The sequence below is a fragment of the Vitis vinifera genome, chromosome 11 (genome assembly GCF_030704535.1).
Source record: "Vitis vinifera cultivar Pinot Noir 40024 chromosome 11, ASM3070453v1".
Taxonomy (NCBI): domain Eukaryota; kingdom Viridiplantae; phylum Streptophyta; class Magnoliopsida; order Vitales; family Vitaceae; genus Vitis; species Vitis vinifera.
In genome coordinates, this window is record NC_081815.1 from 16066159 (window position 1) to 16090340 (window position 24182).

A 24182-nucleotide genomic window follows, 5' to 3' on the forward strand; every position below is an offset into this window, starting at 1 on the left:
CCTGCAAGTCTATTGTAAGTACCAAAACAGTATGCAAAAAGCCAATAATCACATATAATTCCAGCTCAAGAATTATCATAACCTAGAGCTCTGAGTCACTTTGTTTAAGTGGTGAATTGATTTTTTTCTTAGTCTTAGCTTCCTTCTAGAATTTATTGGAAATAAATAAATACACCTATATATAGGTTTATGGAAAAAAAAAACTCACAATTACAAAATTGAAACCAATCCAAAAGAAGTTATCATTCATATTAGGGAAAGGGTTGAGCAAACCACAATGCTTAGTAAGCTACTTTGCACACAAGGAAAATAAGAATTCCAATTTAGTGTATTTCAAGATGTAAAAATCCATTCATATTGTATATTATAATAAAATTATAATCATACAAAACTAAGATGGTATTTGTTTTTTTTAACTTAATTCTAAATCAAACTTAAAATTAAAGAGTGTTTAATAATGTTCAAGTATTTGGTTATTTGTTTTTGCAATGTTTTATTTCTATTAAGTTTTTTTTTCCCTATCATACAACATTATATGCAAGTGAAATTTGCAACACCAACATATCACTAAATAATGATCGAGGATGCTCAATTCATATTCCAAGCAATATTTGAAACATTATAATACCCACATGAATTTAATCACTAACAAATAACTACGAAATTTTATTCTAGTATCATTATCACCAATAATGGACCAAAAATGGCATAATCACAATAAAATAATTAAAGCACAAAAACATATATACAAATCACATAAAAACAACATGAAAATACATAAGACGGTATCAACCACTCATCTTTCTTTGAAAAAATATAATACAAAATTTTCGAGAACAAATCACCCTTCCAAGTATTGAAAATCTGAGTACTCAAATTCAAATTTGACATATTAGTTGCATTTCCCTCTCCTAAAATTTCTTGAAAAAGGGAGCCCTCCAAAATATTGGCTTTTTGTCCAAAAAAAAAAAAAAAAAAAAAAAAAAAAAAAAAAAAAAGAAAGATCCAGCCGCGATTTTTCACATCCAACCACCCACATACATATTTTAAACTTTTATTCTCATTTTTTCACTTCATATTGTTTCCATTTATATATATATATATATATATATATATATATATATATATTATCTATATCAAGATGATATTTGTTTTTATACTCTAATTATGTTGGTTGATATCAATAAGTTTCTTTTATCTAAATAAAAAAGTCAAATATTTTAATATTTTTTATTCAATCAAAAAACAACCATCATGAAATTTATATTAGGTCAATAATTAATTTTCATAACCATATTTATATAATTCATTTTATCATATTTTCTTATTGATAAAATCCACATATATAACTTTATACTTTCTTTTAATTAATTTCATTCATTTTTTATCTGTTACCAATCATTTAACCCAGAAATAAAAATATTTCTTTTTAAATGTATGCCTTCCTAAATTAATTAAATTCCATATTATGATATATGAAAATACAAAGTCTTAATTTAATGAAATATTTTGTAAATATCAATTTTAACCTTACTCAATAATCCATCAAACATCTATTATTTCATTATTTGACTTGTAATAATTATCTTCTTCCTAACATCTATTATTTAAGTATTTAATTTATAATAATTGTCTTAGTCCTTTGTAATCATATGAATTAAATCCATTCTATTTGTTAATTATATCTCAACTAAATCATTCCTTCAAAATTGAAGTCCATTAATTAACAATTTAAATTTTTATCTAATCAATTTGCCATTCCTATAAATTCTCGCATACATAAAACAAAATTTTAATTTCAATTTTCAATCCTTTATAATTCCACAAGGTTAGATTCTAATTATGAAAATTGAATAAGATTTATTCTAATGTTAAATTCAATTTCTTAAAAAATTCACCATAGCAATTGAACATAGTAAAATTAATTTTTTTTTAACTAAAGTTCACTAATAATTACTGAATAATAACTAAATTAATTCTTACAACATATATATTCAAATTTCCAAATATATATATATAACTATTTTAAAAAGGAAAATCGATTTTTTTTCAAAAAAAAAATGTCCAATTAAATTTTGACTCAAAGATCTTCATTCTTTTTTCTCATCATCCAACTGACAATTTGAGGAAATTTTTTGTCAAATATTATTGAATGTATACGTATGTAATATATATGGTTAGGCCCCTCATGAAATCTCCCATTGGTCTTTGCAACATTCTGTCAGATAATGAAACACATCTTTCATTCTTGATCTAAGAATTCGGACATGATCTGATAAAAATATGCTTATTAATTGGAGTTTACAGCTAAGATGAGATGCTCATATTTTCATCATGAGGCAACATCATTTTTATTTTTACTCCATTAGTATTAGATGAGATGTTATCAGTCTATTGAAGATTCTGCCATGGCTTCGTAGAAGAAGTTCTTGAAAGCATCCATATGAGCAACTTGCAAACACAAGGCAACAACCAAGGATCCATCTCCATCATGACCTGGTAGGATCAAAGAATCACCATCAAAATCATGGGGTCCTGGACCCATGTACACCTCCTTCCCCCATCCAAAATCGATCCCGTACATGGGTAGCGTCAACCAGCTTATTACCCCAAGATTTGGGTTACCATAGAAAGGTCCTTCATCGTTCCCTAAGGCATGTAGATCCTGGAACTGTGACAAGTCAGGCTGATTTTTCAGAAAATCTATGGCAGACCACACGTATTCGTCCGTCACTTTCTCTATTGCTGCTCTTATTCTACTCGAAGCATAGCCTAATGGCTTTGACACTAGCTCACCGGAGCGGCCAGTCGCGATCACATCAAGTGTAGCATTGCCAAAGTACCCCTGAGGCAATGGTGGCCGCATACGACTGCGTGAATCAATGCATATACCTATTGCCGTTGGCTGCTCGGGCTTGTGACCACGCGCGTTGCATGCGCATCTCCATATATGTGCTGCAATAGTCTCGTACCGGCTATAAGGACGGCCACATTCTGTAGGCCGACTATCATTGGCCATCTTCTTCAGTCTCTCAACTTGGGTTTTGGTCAGCTTCAACAATGATACAGTCGTCCCCTTTTTTCTCTCCTCGACAGTACTTGATGCTCCCATCAATAGCGGTGGATGGCTGAATTCTGCATGATCAAAACAAGGAGGCGCAATTGGGGAATCCCCAGCTCGCAGCACTTTCCGGTCAAGAAATGGCGGTGTGCCTAAAGGCTCGCCCCGGGCAAGCCTTGCCCACTCATCGATGAAGTGAAGTGCGCTCTGGCCATCGGCCACAGCATGTGATATGGACGTGCCGAGGCTGATGCCACCGCAGCTGAACTTGGTGAGCTGCACAAGCATCAGTGGCAGCTCATGAATTGGACTGTTGTAGTTTACACAAGGGACAAGGGATTCAAGGTCTGGAGATGGAGCGAAATCGCCAAAATCATCTAGTGTTGCTTGGGACTCAGCTTCAATCAGCTGAACCCCCATAGCATTGCACTCAAGCTCCAGGCGGCTTCCTTGAATCCAGCACAAACGACCGGCAAGCGGGTAGAAATGCACCAAGACCCGGCTCAATGAGTCCCTCAGAGTTGCCAAGATGTCACCATCCCGCATAATCCAGTCCTGTGAGGGTCTGTAGAAATAGATGGTCGGCACATGAGTTATGGTTCCAATCTGATCCCACTCCGACAGAGATAAACGACCATCGAAAGTGGGCTCCGATGGCTTCACTGTGTAACTTGCTTTCAAGCTCACTACAACCATCTTATTAGCAGCCACTGGGAGAGATCACAGATCAGGCATATGCCAATGAAATGGCATAGTAGTGGTACTGGTATTTAAGGGCCCAATATTGGCAAAAGACTTCGCTTGATAAGTGATAGCAGCCTTGAAGAAATGAAGAAGGAATGATCTCTGGTTAATTCAGTTGGCTGAAAATGTTGCAACTTACTGCCTGAAACGAAGTCCTCATGTATGGTAGTTCCCTGAAAAAGTGCCAAATTTTTAGTGTAATTCATCGACATGAAAACAGTGCTTTTACTGATTTGGTTTCTTTCTACTACTTGATCCATGGATTGTGCTTTTACCAAAAACATTTTTATTAGAAATATTCTTATAGAAAACCATTTGAGTTTGCATACAAATCATAATTTTGTTTTAGATTTTTTTTTCTAATATACTACATAATAGAAAATTTCTTCTATTTTTTTTTTTTAAAAGAAAAAAAATCTATCAAAAGGTAGTTTAAAAATGACATTTAATTAATTTTTAAAAATTTTAAAAATTATCCATACAAGTTTTCTAAATACCTAATTATTACATGCAAATTAAAGAACTAATTGATTAAGAATATAAAACAACTCATAAAACATTTATTAAGAAAAAAAAATTGAAGAAACAAAAACTCCCTTAGGGCTTGTTTGTTAACCAAAAAATTTTTCTATTTTTTAAAATTAAAAAAAACAAAAAAAAATGTTTAATAATCAAAAACTGTTTTTATTCTTAAAAACAAAAAAATATGGTATTCTCTATTTTATGTTTTCTTTTCTTAAAATCACAAAACAAAGTGTTTTCAAATAACATTTTTTAGTTTTTTTTTTCACTTATTTTCTTAGGATTGTTTTTAAAAATAATTACACAAACTTAAACAAACTTTTATTTTATAAAACATCATAAAATAGTTATTAAAAACTGTTTTTCAAAACTATTTTAAAAAGTAATTACCAAACAGGGCCTTAGTGTCCATCTTTCTTCCTCTCCAATTTTTTAAATCCAAAGAAAACAAAAGGAAAGAAAATTAAAGAAAAAAAAAGGGAAAAAAATCAGTTTCTTGACAACAAATTAATTCCCATGATCTAATAACTATAACAGAAAATCAAAACATGTAGTATTGTGTTTAGATTTTAGTCATGCACTATAAATTGTAATGGAGAGTTTGGACAACTCTGATTGTCGATGTTGACTGGTTGACTACTAATTAGTAAGAAATTGCTTACGAATTGAGAATTTCAGGGATACGTTTTTTTCAAATGAATTGAGAATTATTTTTAAAGTATATTTTGGGTTATTGGATAGTCAAAAATCATTTACATCAATTATAAATCAGTTTCTAGGTCTTGGCCCAATTGTACATCTTTGAGATCCTTTAAGCCCATTATATAGTTTGGGAAGCCCCGTAGAAAGGTATCAGATGGTTTATTCTTCTAGAAATAAAAAAGATCGTTGGACCAATATGGAGAAACTTAAGAATCTTTTTGATAGTAAGTTGGCTAATGTTATTAGCCATATCCTTATCCCAAGATTAAGAATATTTTAGACAGCCATATCCTTATCCCGAGAGAGAGAGAGAGAGAGAGAGACTTAAGAATCTTTTAGATAATGAGTTATGATCGTTGCACCATTGAGAAAGAATCAAATATGGAGAAACTTGATAATCTTTTAGATAGTGAGAGATTTTTTAGCTTATTTCCCCTTGTCATGAATAGATTGCAAAAGATTGTTGGACCATTGAGAAAGAATCAAACATGGAGAAACTTGAGAATCTTTTAGAGAGATTGTGTCATCACCAGGCAAGAGTTTGGTCATTTTATCATGATAATTGTCCATTGGTGAAAGCTCAAATTATAAAAGGTGGACTAATGAGAATATGTTATGACATGTTTTTTACCTTATGTCATAGGACATGATCAAAGATGGTTGAATTGTAATTTGAGGGCCCTACAACACATGTATGTTATTATTTGAATGGGTTTCACACTCACTATACCATGGATAAGATCCCCAAGCTGCTCAATTACTTGTCAACCACAAGTTTCACGGCTGGCTCGGCTCCATCTTATCTTTATCATGAAGACACGGGTTTTGCCATTCTAATGAACAACAGAATACACTACTTTAATATGAGCAGTGTGAAAGAGATGAAATTCCCACCTGAAGCTGCTCAAGACACCATTTCCTTACTCAGCCATTAGGCCACAAGATTTGAATGGGTTTGGGTACCGAAATATCATAGTTACTAGTGGCCTGTCATAGAAGAGCAATTCTTAAGGCCTTCTTCAAGCCAAAGTTGAGCTTCAAAGACCCTATGGGCAGGGTAACCCATCCAACCTTAAAGACCCAACATAAACCCTACCCTCTGATTTTTCCATAGGAAATCATTGTTTCATTGAAGAGGGTAAGCCTTCCACCCACCCCTCCCACAGAGGAGCAAGAAGTCTCTTAAAATGGTCCACAACCTAATTCCAAATGTATACATATAGTTACATAAATTGTTGTTGGCTTCTGATGATACAATTACCCAAGACCCATTATTCTAAAATATGTAAATGGAAGAGGTTGCATTCAGGAGTTTATAGATGACATTTCTTGATTGGATCAAAGAGGTATAATTTTTTAATGAAGTGATTGCCCTAGTTTTAGCTATATAATAAACCATTAATGCACCTATAAACTTGGGTAGTCCTTTTAGGTCACCAAATATGGAGGAGATTTCCTATTCATAGGGCTATAAGTAATATCCCATTGAAAATTTATCATTCATAAATCAATGATTTATTGCCCCAAAAATTATGCAATGTATAACTTCATACTATTAAGGAAAAATACCTTCATTCTCAACAGTTGCAGGACAGGACTAAACACAAGTAAGAGTCTCCATGTATGGGTAAGCTTCCAGGCATCCGATTAGCGAGGAAGCTTTAACAGGAGGAAGAGCAGGGGGATTCCCATGGGCTACATCATAAACATTCTTGAAACTACCATCCTTGATATTATAACATATGATCTTACCCCGAATTTGCAACAGCAGTGAAAAATCCTCTTCATTTCCTCCTCCCCGAATTAAGCAAAGCACGTTATATGCGTAATAGTACAAGTCATGAGCATCAAGGTAGTTCTGAGTAATCTCAGGGAAGGCAGCTATGACCTTGTCAAGATCCACACTGAACCTCACACCCCAATTCGAATAGTCCCTTTCCATCTCATACACTACGAATTGCGTGGTCCGAGGGCCGTAGATTTCGATTATATGCAAATGGCCCCCGGACTCCCCAAAGTGTCTGATCCTCCTCTTGCCCCAACCACCAGGGCCAGGTGGCGGGGGCGGCATTGTGTCAATTCGACCCTCATCAATCCCAAAATACAGTGAAGCTCCGCTAGGGCTGATCCAGTGGACCGCTCCGTTCCAGAACACTCCATCGTAAAACACCATATCAAATGGAGCTCTGAAAGGCTTGCCAGAGAGCCTCCAATCGCCAGTGCCAGAGGAATAGATTTCGATCTGATAATGGGAAATCGACACTTCACAACTCCGAACGCAAATCACGCTATAGTAAGGAGACTTGGAAGGATCAAAGGCCAAATTGATGCCGAATACGGTGTCGCGTCCGCCACTACTGCAGGGCGGCGGCAACACTGAGAACCGCCGAGTCGCCAGATTGCAAATGTAGTAGTTCCGGCTCGTCCCGAGACTCCGAACGGTGCTGCAGCAAAGCAGTCCATTGCAAACCTGCAAAACCTTAACGCCCAGAGGATCGCCAATGAAATCGAGGGAGCGGAGCGGAGGTTCCGAAGCTTTCTTCTCGTCGAAGGAGATGAAATCGAAGTTCGAATTCGGAAGACCTAACAGCACTCCGGGGACTGAGGCAGAGCTCCGGCGAGCGTGTCGGTGGCAAAAGTGTGGGTCTGAGATGAGGGAGAGCCACCTCTTAGACACCGACCTGAAGCGGAGCAAAGGCTTCACCGGCGTCCGAAGGAAGATCTCAGTCAAGAGGTCACCGTTGCCGGCAACTTGTTCGGCGGACGAAGTGGACATCGGAAAATTGAAGCCAGCGAATGGGAAAGTGAGGATGTTTATCAGAGATTTATAGACATAGAGGGGCATTTGTGGGGTAGAGTCCAAAAACTTTCATCCCAATTTCTCATTGGATTTGATGGCCAATACCACGTTTGGAACGTTTCTTTTTCTTCTTTTTTTTTCACCAAAAATATTATAAAAAAAACGCACAGCGAAACCACCCATTTAAAAGGGGATCAGATATCACCGCATTAATGCGACTACAAGTCTTTACCATTTCAAGTGATTGATGTTTTTCAAATTCATACTCTTATACCCACTCTTCATTTTGGTGTACCTACTCAAATTTGATCCTGGTAATAAAATACATTTCATTAAAAAAATTTATCAAACCGTAACGACTTGTTGGTGAGAAATAATCACATATATTTCATATATATCTAAATATTACAACTTTTTTATAATTTATTATTAAATATCAAATATAATTTATTATTTAATGAATTACCTAACTCTATCTAAAAAAAGAAAATCCTACCAACTACCCTTATACTCTCATTATTCATATAAATGCCCAAAGTTCGTTAACACTCACAATGTATTCATCCACAATTAAGATTCAATTGAAGAAATGGTATGTTCAAACACACATTCACTAAATTTATTAATTATTCACTTTATGGTTATTTTTATTTGGTTAAATTGGTTGAAAGAAAAAATTGAATTCGACATGTTAATATAGGGGACATGCCTTAGTTACAAAATCACATGGAAGGTGGATCAAGACATGAGACAAATGAATTTTCTCAAAATGTAAGTTTAACATTTTTTAAGTAATTTTTATTATGATATGCAAAATATTACTTTTAAGAGTAATTGAAAAATTAAATCATATTACAAACAGCACTCGACACATTTCAGAATGGTCAAGAAACAAGCTTATATGATTCATGGCTCGGGTTACATCCACCAAATTACTTTACAAACCAAGAGTCATATAATAACTTATATACACCTAGGAATGGCAATTTCGCAAGTTTTTCGGGTCACCCGCCCCAATTAGAAAGGGCTTGGGAACATAGAAATCAGGGATGGGTCGGGTTCAAGTTTTTTTTTAAAACCCGAATTGGGTTCGAGGCGGGATCGGGTTTAATAATAATTTGACCCGCCCCGTCCTCTCCCCCCACCCCCTTCAAATATGGAATTACAACTTTACCTCCCACCAATAAATATTTTCTTCCTCTATCATTTCAGGTCTTCTTCTCTCGTTTTAAGGTTCTCGTTCCTCTCGACGCTAGGGTTGTTCCTCCCACTCAATGCAAAAATCCATCCGAAAATCCATTTAATAATCTCATTTCCTCCATCTCCTCTCGATTCATCATTGTTTATCTCATATTCACAACTACTAGCAGTCTCATTAGTTTACGCTACTGTCATTTTCTCCATAGGAATCATATCTTCACGTATCTACAAACCGATATGATTCTTTGTTGATTTGTATTTATTTGTTTTGTTTTTTGTGTCTTGAACGTTCGGTATTTTTTTTTTTAATGTTAATTTGTTTGGTTTTGGGTGTTTTATTTGATTTTCAAATATTTCTTTTGTTTCTCTTGATTTTAGATAAGCATGAATGCAATTTTCATAATTCCAGAATAATGGAATTTGTGAAACTAATTCGTGCAAGATAGATTAGGCTTTGGTGGGGGCTTCATATATGAGTTTTCTCTTCTAATTGTCAATTGTCATGCTTGATGAGTATTACCTAATCTTTGTCTCACTCTTAGATAGCGCATTATTAATTGCTACTAAGGTACAATCTCATTCCCATTTCGTTTAGTCTTATGCATGATTCGCATTATTATATGATTATTTCATTTCGATATCAATTGATCTCCTAATTAATTTTTATATTTGCTTCACTTTATTTAGTTGAAACTCGTTTTTAGAGTCTTAGAAGGGTACTACAATCTTTATCATACCTTTCCAATGAGTAACTTAACCCCCGAATTCAAACTCGGTTTTTCACAAATCAGTTTTTCCTTTAGGAGTCACACTTAGGTTTTTCTTTCTTATTTTGTTTTTTACTTTAAAAATAAAACAAAAATAAGTAGCGATTCCAAATCTTTTTTTAAAAATCAAATTTTACCAAATAAATAAAAAAACGAGTCACGTCATCAAGTGGGAACGCATTGTGCAAAATGCAGGGTCCACAATATCTCATTTCTTTAAACCGTATTCATTTTTATTTCTAAAGAAAAATGAAATAAAGTCCAAAAATGCTTTTGGATGGCATTAAAAAAAAATTAAGAAAAATGAAAATTATTTCTAAAATATTGAAAACAAAAAGGAAATTAAAATCATATAATAAAATCTTATTAGATCCATGATACAAACGGAAGATAAAGATTATCAATATCAAACAAATATTATATTAAAAGTATCATGTATTTATTTTAACTATTTATTAGACTACAAAATAATTATAATAATATATACAAATAAATTAATTAATTAATAAATCATTTTATATTATAAAATATAAGATTTTGTATCAATAATTTACGGATGATCGTGAATCCCTATAAAAAGGAGTAACCCCTAATATTTCATGTTCGAATCGATGATCTTCTTCTTCCTCTTTGTTATAACAATTTATTTATTTCCACAATTTAACCCAAAATTTATGTTAAATGCACCTTGTTGCTTTCATCAAATGTTTTTCAAAACAACCCGAACTTGGAAAGTTTAATAAAAAATTTACTCGTTTTATATTAATAGACTTTCCTTTTTCTTTTTTATATTAATAAAAACTTAAAATCAAACCAAAATTTCCAAATTTCATTTTTTTTCAACAATTTTCACCTAAACAAAACAGTTTTCTTTTTCTTTCTTTCTTTTTCTTTTAAAAAAACAAACAAAAATAAAAATTATTTTAAAAAAATATAAATCATTTTAAAAAAAAATAAAAAAATAAAAACCAAATTAGAACCCTAAATTTTCTATTTTTAAGAATAAAAATTAATAACTTCTACATAAAATCTAATAACTTTTATATAAAAATATCCTAAACACCTGAGCTGGCTGTTGCAGGATGTTCTTTGATTATCAAACCAAACAAAAAAATAAAAAATTTTCAATATAAAAATACAATAATAATAACTTTTATATTAAGAAAAAAAAGACACACGAGCTTTCCTCACCAACTTAAAAGTTATCTTCAAAATTTGAAAAAAAAAAATGAAATAATAATTTTTTTTTAAATAATTGTTTTTTCAAGGTAAATCTCAAAATGTTCTTATATTTAATATATTTCATATATGAGTTACTATTATATTATTTTCTATTTTTTAAGGGTAAAAAACAAAAAATAGATTCTATCAGAGTTCCAATTGCCCCATTCTTACTAGGGACATCATTCATCATCAAATCAAGGAGAATTCAAATTTCAACATATAGGAGGATCACACTAGAAACTCAAAAGTTGTGAGATGTTCAACAAAAATTCTTTTGACCAAACTCAGCATTAACCTACCTGGAAAACCCCAAATGCAGAAAGTTCTGGAAATATTAGGCCATAAAATAAAAACTTGGGTATATAAAGATGCACTAATCAAAGAGTGAGAATCCCATATCGTCATCACTCTCTTCCTTCTCTTCCTTTTTCTCCTCAGCTGGAGGTGCATCAGCTGCCGGTGCCCCTCCCCCAGAAGGTGCTGCTGCAGCAGCTCCACCACCACCAAAGAAGCCGCCGCCTCCACCGCCACCAACAATCACCTGCATCACATAAATTCATACATCATATATAATACAAAACCCAAGCCTACACTCTTAGCTTCAATAACATGCAAACATCTTCTGCTGAAACAAAATCAAGCAGAACAAAACCCTAATCACAGAAGGTCCAATACATGGGTCCAGACCACTCCAGTGGCCCACAGCATCTTCTGCATCATATTAACGTTCAATAACAATACAACATCGAATTGGAATTAAAATAGCCCAACCACCAATCAGATTATTACAAACTTGTTAATCAACTACACAGAGTGTGCTTTCCAGGTTAAAAGCAAGAACTAAAAATAATACCCACATGAGATTTGCATCACAAATATGATTTTCCTGCTCCAACCCATTTAAATCCTCACTCACGAAAACAACAAACATCCATTTTATGAAATCTGAATACACCAAGCAATCCACCAACCCCAATTGGATTAATGGTTGAGTCACCAGAATAAAGGATGGAAGCATATATTTACTGATCTAAACTATTTTTTGGCACTCTTATTGACCATGTTGGTAACAATTGTCCAATGCCATGCAGCTACCAAATTGAAAGCAGAACAGAATGAATATTGGGAAACATGACATCAAAAGCTTTTATTTAGGAAATAAAAAAAAAACAATTTTAGAAAAGATTAGTATGTTGTTTTAGAAAATGTTCCCAGTTTATTTCCAAAAACGAGCATTTCTAAATAGTATTTTCATTCACAAAGAACCACATAGGGACCATACAATCTACCAATATCTTTTGATATTAGGGGCAATGGTAACCAGGACTATTGCTCAGGAATCTGCCATTTCTTTTGATATGGCAGGAAATGATAACAAGGATTGTTGCCCAGGTATTTGCAAAAGACCCAGCTTAACATGCAATGTTGTTATATTATTCTGAAACGGAATAAACCGCTATGCATAATAAACAATTAATCAATATACTACAGCCATATCTTCATATAGAATTGAGAGAACAGAGGAGCGACCATCCATCAATCCGAATACTTCAATCATAAACTCACAACTTATATAGCTATTAAAAATAGAACTTATTAAAAAAGGCAAAACAAAAAATACCTAATACCTTCCATTTGATGAGAAATCCAACAAATCTCAAATGCTTTGCAAGTTTGAAAACTCAAAATTTTCTGGGCAATCAAACAGAGTTACAGAAGAATAGAAGTACCTGGATAACGGCAGAGGAAGGAGTGACGTAGGAGAAAGATGACTGAACTCCGCCGGAGGAGTCGGCGGAGAGAGCAGACTGAACGCACCTCCTCTGCAGATCGTAAGTGGAGGCCGCGGACTCTTCAAGATCGCCGTTCATCTGCTTCGCGGTCCACTCCTTGCCGGAGCTCCGGCACACGAATGTGAAGACTCCCATTTTTCTTTCTCCAAACCCCTAACTCTAACCCTAATTCACAGCCCAAAGAGATGAGAGGTCGGCTTCTGGGCGTTGTGCTAACTTTATGTAGAGGAGCAAAACCCTAACCCTAGAATGAGAGATTTGGGCCATGGGCAAAAGGACAATTTTGTCCCCGCGCTTTTTTTTTTTTTTTTTTATCATCTCTTAACGTTTTTGGGCTTAAGGATATGGGTAGGTCTTGGGCTGGACCACAATGACGGGCCCAAAACTTTTGAAGGGTTGTATAAACTTGGAAATAAATTGGGAAAATTCGCATAAGCTACAGCATAATAAAAACATTTGAAAAATATGACTTTTTTTTTTTATTTCTTTTTGGAAATGAATAAAACTGAATAAAAACTCTGTTAATTGTCCTCAACAATAAATTTTAAAAAATATTAAAAATATATTACTTAAGTTGTTAATAATTATTTACCACTTGGCATTTTATTAATCCAACATTTCTTTCCAAAACACGCAATATTATTATCTATTTTCTTCTCCAGTTATTTGATTAAAAGGACTATTAAAAACTCAATTTTAAAAATCTAATATTTCATCTTTCTTTTTACCACATTTTAACAAAAATATTCTTATCTTTTCTTGTAAAAATAACATTTTCTTTTAAAACCTACCTGTAAATATTAAAAATAACTAAGGACATTTATGTCAAAAATGAATTACTTTTTTAAAAAAACATAAATTTAGTTAAATTCATTATTTTATTCCTTTTAAGCAATTAATTATTTTTTTTTATCTTTTATTTTTCTTTCTACCTATAACTCTCTTCTTAAATACTTTTAAAATCTTAATTAATTTTTTTTAAAAAAAATAAAAAATATAATTAAAACTAAAAATATAAAAATAAAACATTAATTTCTTATTCAAGTTAATATTTTTCTCTTTTATTTTTTTATATTGTATAGTTTTTTTCCATATCTAACTGTCCAATTAAATATCTTTAAAAGGTTAAAAGAAAAGGTGAAACTAAATATAACCCTAAATTTAAAGTCTTTCGATTCTTTCTCAATACCAACTCTTTTTTTTTTTTTTTAATACTAAAAATGAAAAAAGTAAAAAAACTAAAATCTAAAAACTAAAAACAAAATTATATAAAATTTTAGTCTTGTTTTAAAATTATTTTTGAAAACAGTTACCACCGGACAAGTTCTTAATAATTTTTTTCACCATATTTCTTCATTCCCAGTAAGAAATTTAAAATCCATAGGGCATGATCTAGCCCATCCTATGAAAATAGTTTTTAAAAATAAATTTTTAAAAATCAAAAAAATAAAAATAAACACAGATTTTGAACATTTTTATTGAAAATATGTTTGCTAAGAGCAAATTCACATATATATTTTACCAGATGGAAATTTTGTCTGCTCATATAAATTAAAATTAATTTTGAAAGAAAAAAAATACAGAGACAACTTGTCTCATTTTTAAACTAAGTTTTTCTAATAATTTCGTTATTTTTCAATTGGTAAGGCTGTGATATGCATCATATTAACCAATTATCAAATTGGTTAAATATAAAACCAAATAATAATAATTGTATTTAAATTCATCTTTAATCATAAACTAACTAAAATAAAAAATGTAAATGAAGTATGAAAATTGTAACAAAATAATCAAGGTTTACATAATTCCTTGTGACTATGCTATCACAAAATATTTAAGAGCAATTCAAATATAGATTAGGAAGCAGAGGACTTGCTCCTAATAAATCACCTCACCAAGGACCTTTCAAGAAGATGAAGACCCATATTCAGTACTAAGCATCAATTGTTCAACCCCTTCTCCTTACCCTTTTGTTGTCAGAGCCCATTTGGAAGTGCTTTTAGAAATCACTTTTAAGATGAAAAGCATTTTAAAAAAATATAAATCAGATGTTTGACAAAATTTAGAAATTAATTTTTAAAGGTTTTGAAAAATTTCGAAACTATTTTAAAAAGTTGTGAAAAATCGCTTGTAGTGCTTCTAGAGACGCACTTAACAGATGATTATCTAAAAAACACTTTTCAAAAAATACTTCGACTAGAAGCACTTCAAATAGAAATACTCCAAAGCAGTTCAATAATTTCCCAAAATTGCAGAGCATGGAGAAATCTTCTAACAGAAGACAAAAACATTCTTCTCTGATGCCACCATCCTTTTTGCTGGCCCACTTCCTACTATCCTCTCCAGCTATATCAATCACAAAACAATTTAGTTAGTAAATCCACTGAAACAACCATAACCCACTAGCCATCTGAATGCCCTGCAACTGCACCATCCATACAGTTACATGCATTCACCTCTATTATGCTACTACCAATAAACAGAACTAGAGTATTTACCCGGAATTGATCAAAGCGAGAAAAAAGCACAGTGCAAGTCATGTTATGGGACCCTTCAAGCATATTCACAATCTGCAAATAATAATCCAAAGCAAAAAAAGTGAGGGGAAGTTTGAAAAGATCCTAAAGATAAAGAAGTGGCCTAGATCAGGGGGAAAAAATGAAGGATCAAGCTCACCTCAGGGTAAAATTCTTTCCTCTCAGGGAGAGAATAGATGATTAGATTCTGAATGCCTCGGATCTATACACCAGGAAAAACAAGTATATAAATTAACATGACATATTAGGTTAAAAATGTTTTCCAGTTTTCACTAACAATTGTTTTCAAGTTATGAAATGCGATAAGAGCATATCAAGCATTCCACCCAACCTGTCAGGTGTCAAAATCCTTAAACATGTCTTATATGGGAGGCATGCATGTCAAGCAGCACATGTTTTAAAAAATTAGCAACATCTGATGAACTAAAAAATTCTACCAAGTTCACAAGTTATTATGGAAATGGATGTGTGAAAATTTTCTATTCTAGCAAAGCAAAAAATATGTGATGATACTTGATCAAGGTTAAGGGCACCAAATCTTTATTGAACATGAGGCTTTAAACAAGTCGAACCAAGGTTTACTGGGCCAGGATTTAATTATTTAAATGACCCTAACCATCACACTATATTCTTTGATGACTCAGAAAATAATGCAAAAATCACCATAGTTGCATTCTCTTTCAACCAGTCATGTTTGAAGTCCATGAGAATTTTAACTAGGTATCAGAATAAATATCATTAAAAACTGAAGTAGCATTCTTCTATTGTTCAAGCAATACAGATGCATCATATGTGACTTCAGCACTATGCAAACTTTGTGATTCTTGTCATGTTCAAGCAATTCAGATGATCATATGTGACTTCAGCACTATGCAAACTTCGTGATTCGTGTCAATTATTTGAATTCATTATTAGTACATCTGATACATCAGCTCAAATGGGATGTAATCTAAATGTTGCACATAACTTAGTGGGAGAATTTTGTAGCAGTGACTAAAAATCCTTCAGCTTAAACTCTCATCACTAGGAAATTTTGAACAATATTTCAAAAGGCAAAAGCATAAAACAAGGAGCTATAATGTGACTTGGATTCCACTCAAAGGATGATCTCTGAAGGTTTATGAAACATTCTTCAAGGTGTAAACTTCAGAAATGCCATTCACAGAAAACAAAGTGAAAAATTATCAAAATCATATTCATGGTTTCTTTTTCAATCTCCATGATATTAACTCATCACAACTCCATTGGAGGGAAAAACAACAGGCAGATGTATTTAGTCAGGCAAGAGAATGCATGTGTGTAAAAGCAGTTTCCCTGGAGGTATACTTCTTCAATAAAGCATATGATCAGCAATCAAATGATAACCTTGTATCTGTGATAAAAGTGAGCTCTTTCAGTGTAAAGCATGATTTTTCGCTTTCCTTCAAAAAACCAAACCCGTGCACGAGAAATATCACTTTGTTTTGTGTACCTGAATTTGCAAAAAAGGAAAAAAATAAAAATGAAAAAGAGGTTGTTATTTCCCAGAGAATGATGCTAGCAATTAAAGCAGGAGACAGTTCCTATAGGACATCCTGAAGGCTTTCAAAAGGTAGTGTCAAACTAATATCAGAAGAGGGAAAAACAGCTACTTACTCTCCAAGCAAACAGAAGGATGCATTTTGAGACTTCAAGAAGTTTCTTATACGAACATACTCAAAATAAGAACTGACAAATAGCATAATCCCACCCTGCATGAGAAGTTCAGGAAAAGATTACACAGAATTTACAAAATTTAGCTAAACGTTTGGGCCTACTGCAATTCATTTTTAAATATTTTAAACTAACAGTACAAATACCTGAATAGAATCTTTTATCTTGGGAAAAACCTGCAAGAAGGAAGCAACCAGAATCAAAATGAATATCCTTTCTTACAGAAGCCAACTTTTTGAGCTCAAAGCTGGAAAAACCATATATTATTTCTTGCATCCCAGTATTTAAGACTCAGACAGGAAGCACTCCTAATGGAAGCTAATCAACTTGATTAACAGCAAGGTATATGTTACAAAAAAGGAAGAATCTTGCATTAGTTTCTCATGCTGGATCCACAGATTCTTGGATACTGTATAGACATGTCATAGACATATTATCATGAGACATCAAATACTAGATAAACCTAGGTTATGGGGGTTCTATATGCCAACAAACATTATGGTTAGACAATCTTCAACACCTGACTCAGAATTTTCAAAAAACCTCTACATATTAAATTTGGCAGGGAAGAAAATGCCAGGATTGCAAAATTAATTGACTGCATTATAAAACATGCTGGAACAGAGAAAAGCCCCTAACAAGAGGAAATTCCATCATTACAGATTAGCGGAACATAGATTGTCACGTAAGCAGCAGTTCTATGGTGAAGGCACCCAATTTCTGACAGGTCCCAGTCTATCAAATAAAACACAAGATTGGAATCATTGATGATTGATTTTTAAATTTTATACCATCAGCTTTAATATGTTACCATGTTGGTAAGATTAGTTTCAAATGGTTTTAGGTGTATTTTTGTGAAGAAGTACAATGCAATCATAGGTGAATGGAAGTTGAAAGGGAAAAAGTCAAGCTTCTTTTACTACTGCTTTTCTTCCTCCCGTATTGATGCACTTTTAGTATAATCATCTCAATTCCTTTGGGTAGGGTGTCTTCCAAGGGGGAATTTCACAGAATTTTTTTTTCTTAAAGGTCATATATAAATAAATATATATTGGGCCCAACAACCATTATGCCACTGCCACTACGGGTGGCAATCAGGTAGGATTTTCAAACCTGGTCTGGTCCACCCCTGATGAGCCAGGTTTGGGGAAATGGTAATCAGGGTAGGAAAGGGTATGGAATTTTGTCCCCAAACCTGAATCTGGATCAGAGCAGGTTTCATCACTTCGTCATGCCTCACTCTGATTATACATAGAATTACATAAATATTATTCAAATTCCAAAAGTTCACAACATATCCCATATATAATTAAGAATTTATTTTTCCCAATCCTTCTCTCCACACTGCTCATCCTCAGCTTCCTCCCAAATCCCTATCCCTAAATCTAAGACCAAAGCCACATCTCACTGGCGGTAGGTCACAACAGCCACACCTCACCGTAGGTAGGTCGACACAGCCACAGATCCCATTATCTCTCTAAAAGCTTCCCTTTAGTCTGTCTACACCCATTGTCTCAACTCTCAAGCAGATTCATGATTCTTTATAGATCCAAGAACATCTTCCTACATCTTCTCTTTTTGTCTGGTGAGATTTTATTCTTCTGATTTTATTTAGTGTTGGTTTTTGTGACCCATTCTATATGGGTATCATTAATGAATTTTTCATGTTGGTAGTTTTGGATTTTTGTTTTTGATTAGTTTCTTCTTGTCAGGTTTGATTTTATTTTAACATTTTGGGGAAATTGTTCGATTTGAACATGGAATCTTTCATTTCTTCAAAGGTGCTTCATTTTTGTGGGTAGGAATCAGTAGACAAAGATTGAGAAAGATGTGTAAGCATATGCAACATGGGCTGGGAATGGGATTACAGAGGTGTTACTAAACAAGGAGGCCACCCCAACTGTCCTGCCTTGGTTTTGATCTGGGTAGGGAAAACCTGTCCCAAACCCGCCATGTTGACATCCTTAGCTGTCAAAACCACTCACTAGTAACTGAAATCTAACAGACCACATATAAATGCAACCTTCCACCCCTTTTATTTCATTTTCTCCCCTTCTAATTCCTTAGAAAATGAGGAATGCTACTTTACATTCTTCCTCATTCTATGCATTAAGCACAAATTTGAAATTCCTTACAGAAATTGTTCTTGCTTTCCTCCATTTCTTTCTTCCAGATTATGCTACTAAGTGTCAAAAATCTCTGTAGAATTGCCTTTTTTTTATGATGTCTCTTCTCTTTTATTTATCTCTATTTATGACAAACTTTAATATGAGTTACATAACATTCTTTATAATGTGAGGCCAATTATAGGAAATAGGATATCTAAACCAAAACAATCAAAGGCAAGGTCTAAGTCTCACTCCATATAAACCTTTGCACATATGTATGAATGAGAATGTCCAGTAAACTAAAAACATTTAATTTTAAACTTTTTTTTTACCAGAAAATCCAGAAAAAAATTACATTTTATTAAAAATGAAAATTGGAAAAGTCAAGGAAGAATGAGTTATTATGCTTCAACAGAAGAAGGGAAAAAAATTAAAAGAGAAGTATAAATGATTGCATTAAGGAATCCATGTTTCTATCCATATAGTCCACTCCAAACTCCCAGCAAAAAGGAAGGAAAAGGGAAAAAATGAACTGACATGGCAAAGATAGCACATCTCTTTCACAGAAGCTCTAATGAGTAGGATTTTTCAAAGAACTTTGGTTTGGAAGATACGTAAATAGATTATTATTCTGCTTCTGAAGCCACAAAAAGAAGAGCATTGCATTTCAAACCATGGCTTTATATTCTCTTTAATACATTAGCATTATTCCCTTCCTCCCTCTCTTTGCCCTATTTTAGTTCCTCAATTGGAGTTGCTTCCTTCAAATTATCTAAAAGAAACATAAAGACCCCAAAGTATGTATTCGTTCAATTAGAGTAGCTATTTTTGGATGGCTGATAATACAGCATGGTTTAAAAGTAAAACAAGCTTCCAATCTTTTTCTAACCAATAGCTAACTAAACTCAAGTTGATCAGCTTCAATACAAGAATATAGACACTAAGAGGAGACAGGCTGTGAAAAATTCTTTCTACCAATTCATTCATTTGATAAACTACAAAAAACATGATAATTATTTAAACGAACCTTCGTAGTAAAATATTCAAAGCGAGCATCATCAGAATCTACTACTGAATCTGCATCAAAACGCTCATAAATCTGCAAGGGAAGAATAACACAATATATCAGCATGATAGAGAAACTCAAAGTCTACTTAGAGAACATAAAAATTGACGAGGGGCTTGAGCCTCAAAAACACACACACACAAATGAATGGAGCCTCAAAAACCAATAATATGGCAAAATCTCCAACATTGACAATTGAGGCTTGAAAGCGTATAAGCATGAAATGTTTGGTTCATCATATTGTTCAACAACATCACAAAAATCGAGGAATTCCAGATGAATGGAGAAAATATTTTGTTGGCTTTACAACAAAATAACTCAATAGAGTAAAATCTAAATAACTGAATGTTGTGATATTGGACCTATTTTTCAAGAGAGTGAACAAAGAATAAGACATGAACCAAGAGGATCCAAAAACAGTGTGGCCTCTTGGAAAGAGAAGGAGATTGATCATGGGTATTATTTTCTTAGCAAACAAATTGGGAACACTTATAAAAGAAAGATATCCACATGGTTTTAAATGACTTGTGATAACATATAAAAACATCCTTGGAAAGATAGTTGGTGTAACAAAAAAGGAGGGTAACTGGTAGTCATGATCAACAACCTATGATGGAGTAATAACATACATGAGAACTATTGGGGAAAAAAAAGTGATGTTCCAATTACAATATTACTACATAAAGAGTCACACTCATCCCCTATCAGATTGTTATGGATGAATTGGCTCCATATTCTAGTGGAGCTTCATGATTGCATATCTTTAATTCATAAGACTAGAGAATGGGTAAATGCTGGGCCGCAACTCAGTGGGTTTGGCTGGTTGGTCTAGAAATCAATCTGAGGTCTAACACCCTCTGTCCAAAACTTGACCCACCTTAACTCCAACATGTACCCAAAACTTGACAAGGAATGTTAGTTCTCTAATGTGAATAATTTTGTTAATCATTATTTCCCTTTAATATACAAGATACTCCTATATTTCTACCTCACAGTCTCACATGTATGGAAAATGCTACAAATTAAAAAGTTTCTTTGGAATCAGAAATAAAAAGGCAGAAAAAGTAATTTCAATGAAACTAGGAGTGAAAGTAAGGCATAAAACAAACTTAGCTCTTAATTGAAAATTGTTGGATAAAAAAGAAACATGTTAAAAATATGAATCTAGTCAAAATGAGGATGTTGAGATGGATGGAGTGGGATTATTCGAAATGGCAGAATAAGAACTGAATGCATTAATGAGATGCTAGAGAAAGCCTCAATTTAGGGAAAAATTAGATGGACAGCAAAGATGGTTTGGTCACATGCACCAGAGATAAGCTATTGCCTTGTAAAAAAATCATCTGATTCATGACAAAGCTGTGACAAGGATATTATGACTGAGGCCAAAAAGACTGAATCAAGTTTGCAAGAAAAAACCCTTGCTTTATCAGGAGATATGGCCTACCTAGAGCAGAGTGGTAAAAAAAATGAAAGGATTTGTGGAGATGACAAAAATGTATTTGAGTCAAGATTTATTAAGTTGAATTCAATTGAGTTTGCATGCAATTCCAAGGCCCATTAAAGTAATAGACAGTGACTGCACCAGTATGAGCCATAAGCATTTGTTCCAAGTTAAAGGTGCTACAAGGGCAAGACAATGCAACCCAAGGCTAAAGAAAAAACATGTGGACCTATAACTTAACAAGAGACATGCAGCTTCAAAAACTCAATTAGTTAGTATAAGATTTTTCTGATATTAATTGGAATTGGCTTGTTGAAAAACTGCTAGATCCATGGCAGTAATCATAGAGACTGATAGAAAGTACTTTTTCCATACGAACTTCTTGAGCTGGCAACAATTGACACAGTTTGGTTTAAATTATTGGAGGTGTAATAGCTATTAACAAAAAAGATTCTAATTTTTATCATAACTCATTTATTTTTCTCTTCCTTTTGCTGCTCTGTAATAATGGACTCAGGTTATCTTGTCAAAGAATTGGAGTTTTTTCTTGGGTCCTAGAGCCATTGAAGAGGTATCAAGGGATTGCCTTCAACCAATTCAAAACCAACAAAGACTTTGTCCATGTCACTTTTGAAAACAACTCCTGGAATGCCATAAACATGGAATGATTTGCTGCTTCAAGCCACATAGAATACAATTAAAGATGATATGCCAATGTATCATATTAAATTCTCAATCAGTTGAGGCACGTTAGAAACAAGTAGCTAGAATACTGTGAACATGGGATGGACTTTTTGTTCTTGCCATCTGTAATACAGTTTTGATGATATGATAATGTGTCATACAAAATTCTCATATGTCCTATCTGGAAGTACTTATTGGCAGAAGCACTAGATTATAAATTTTCTTTTATATGAAGCAATTGTTAAGATTAGCCCAAGCCTGAAATCGATCTCCAAAAACAAAGTATAATACCAAGTTCAGAATAATATCAGAAAAAGGAGATAAACAAATCCACAAAACCAATTACATGTCAATGATTTGATTTTGGCATAAAATCAGGTCCAGTTCAAACCAAGAACAAGAACAGAAAGGAATACACACCTGCCGCACTTGAAGTAGTACTTTCGCAAGAGCACCTTTATATTCACAGACCAACTTCACCTATAGATGCAAATAAAATAAATTACATGAAGTCTAAAAGAAAATTGCCCCATATATTCTGTTTACAACATATGCATGGAGTGTATAGAATGAAGAACATTGCCCCATGGGGTAGCTCAGCAATAGTGGCCTTTGGCAATGAATCAAAGGTCCCTAGCTCAAGCCTCCATGGTGCTTAAGTGGTGTAGGGCAGTTGGAATAAATGCCTTGCTATCAGAGTGGAGGTATGTATGTATGCATGTATGTATGTATACAAGGAAGAATTTTGACACACCTTTCCTTGGTAGTTAACACAATGGTGATTGAATGAGGCATTCATATCTGGAAAATGAAGTGTGGATGTAGATTAGATTCATAGATGTGTCTTCTGTGGAAAAAAAAAAAAATACCATTCCTAGTTCTAGCGTCTTTTTTCAGAATGCATACCAAGAACAAACTTTATGCTTAAGTGATGAGTTACCATGCCAAATATGGAACTTCAAATTATAAGTATCTTCTGTACATGATCAGAATATCTAATATCAAAAGAGGGAGAGATGATGAAAGAAAAGTTGAGAAAATCTGATTCCATTTCGCTGTTCCAGGGGCTATATAGATTGTAGCATATTTTTGCCATGCACATATTAAGGAAAGAACATGGACCCAGCATACTCCTATCTCTATCACTCAATGAATTGGCAAGGAATAAGGGGGGATTTTGTACAAGCTTTACTAGTTTGGATTTTTCTAAATGATTCATAATGCCATCTCTCCAACAGAGGGAAGAAAAAGACAAAACAAAACTAAACAAACAAACAAATCAAGGCAATAAAGACACAAGGTGTTTCCAAGAAATCTAACTGAAAGGAATAGTAGATAAGCCAATTACCTGGGTTTAAATAAGAACCCAAAATTATTGTTTGCCGATAAAACTGTGCATGTCCATCTAGATACCTAAGAGAGAAAGGCAGAACAAAGTGTCAATTCAATTCAACTCGAGGAAGAAAACAAAACTCAAAGAGAACTTCCTGAAATTGCCCAATCCTTATTAGTAAAACAATTCATGAAAGCAGTAATGCTTTACCCTGACAGCATGCAAACTTTCAGTAAAAAGGAAAAAAAAATGAACATCACATATTGTAATAAAGTAAACTTGAAAATATCCAGAAATGGAACTTTTCCTTATGATTCCATAGAGCTTGCCCTCCATGAACAGGAATGGATATGAATTATAATACTTAGAAACATTGTTTATATTACATCCAAACTGATTAGAACATACCATTGCCTAATGCGCATAATATCAGTTCCATGCTGCTTAGAAGGTATGCGGTTCAATTGTTCAACAACTGAATTCACATGGGACCAATTCTGCATTT

The 24182-nt window shown here is 33.4% G+C and overlaps 4 protein-coding genes across 4 annotated transcripts in view; all 4 read right to left on the bottom strand.

Moving 5' to 3' along the window:
- Window positions 1–2207: 2207 nt before the first annotated feature.
- LOC100253912 (spermidine hydroxycinnamoyl transferase) lies at window positions 2208–3770 on the bottom strand. The gene has a single exon (XM_002269754.4). The coding sequence runs from the start codon at window positions 3755–3757 to the stop codon at window positions 2387–2389; it is 1371 nt and encodes a 456-aa protein (XP_002269790.1). The 5' UTR covers window positions 3758–3770; the 3' UTR covers window positions 2208–2386.
- A 95-nt stretch (window positions 3771–3865) lies between these two features.
- On the bottom strand, window positions 3866–7980 carry LOC100248929 (F-box protein At5g07610). The gene is made up of 2 exons (XM_002267190.5): window positions 6599–7980; window positions 3866–3978 (listed from the first exon to the last, which is right to left on the bottom strand). The coding sequence occupies exon 1, from the start codon at window positions 7872–7874 to the stop codon at window positions 6627–6629; it is 1248 nt and encodes a 415-aa protein (XP_002267226.1). The 5' UTR covers window positions 7875–7980; the 3' UTR covers window positions 3866–3978; window positions 6599–6626.
- Window positions 7981–11202: 3222 nt separating this feature from the next.
- On the bottom strand, window positions 11203–13180 carry LOC100259048 (large ribosomal subunit protein P3). The gene is made up of 2 exons (XM_002269577.4): window positions 12751–13180; window positions 11203–11561 (listed from the first exon to the last, which is right to left on the bottom strand). The coding sequence occupies exons 1-2, from the start codon at window positions 12946–12948 to the stop codon at window positions 11394–11396; spliced, it is 366 nt and encodes a 121-aa protein (XP_002269613.1). The 5' UTR covers window positions 12949–13180; the 3' UTR covers window positions 11203–11393.
- Window positions 13181–14563: 1383 nt separating this feature from the next.
- The window catches only part of LOC100254023 (protein NUCLEOLAR FACTOR 1), a 48788-nt gene continuing 39169 nt past the window's right edge, over window positions 14564–24182 (bottom strand). Inside the window, exons 15-25 of the mRNA XM_002267138.5 lie at window positions 24086–24174; window positions 23693–23757; window positions 23099–23145; window positions 22765–22824; window positions 20178–20249; window positions 17189–17218; window positions 16986–17080; window positions 16716–16821; window positions 15490–15552; window positions 15312–15383; window positions 14564–15159 (exon numbers count right to left, since the gene is read on the bottom strand). Of these exons, the coding sequence (XP_002267174.1) occupies window positions 15085–15159; window positions 15312–15383; window positions 15490–15552; window positions 16716–16821; window positions 16986–17080; window positions 17189–17218; window positions 20178–20249; window positions 22765–22824; window positions 23099–23145; window positions 23693–23757; window positions 24086–24174 (774 nt within the window). The 3' untranslated portion in view covers window positions 14564–15084. The remainder of the gene's footprint in view (window positions 15160–15311; window positions 15384–15489; window positions 15553–16715; window positions 16822–16985; window positions 17081–17188; window positions 17219–20177; window positions 20250–22764; window positions 22825–23098; window positions 23146–23692; window positions 23758–24085; window positions 24175–24182) is intronic.

Bases quoted from the DNA above. Each gene is read 5' to 3' on its own strand.
- LOC100253912 (XM_002269754.4), bottom strand. From the start codon at position 3,757: ATGGTTGTAGTGAGCTTGAAAGCAAGTTACACAGTGAAGCCATCGGAG.
- LOC100248929 (XM_002267190.5), bottom strand. From the start codon at position 7,874: ATGCCCCTCTATGTCTATAAATCTCTGATAAACATCCTCACTTTCCCA.
- LOC100259048 (XM_002269577.4), bottom strand. From the start codon at position 12,948: ATGGGAGTCTTCACATTCGTGTGCCGGAGCTCCGGCAAGGAGTGGACC. The intron at 11,562-12,750 runs GTACTTCTATTC...TATGTGATGCAG, and splicing joins CTTCCTCTGCCGTTATCCAG to GTGATTGTTGGTGGCGGTGG.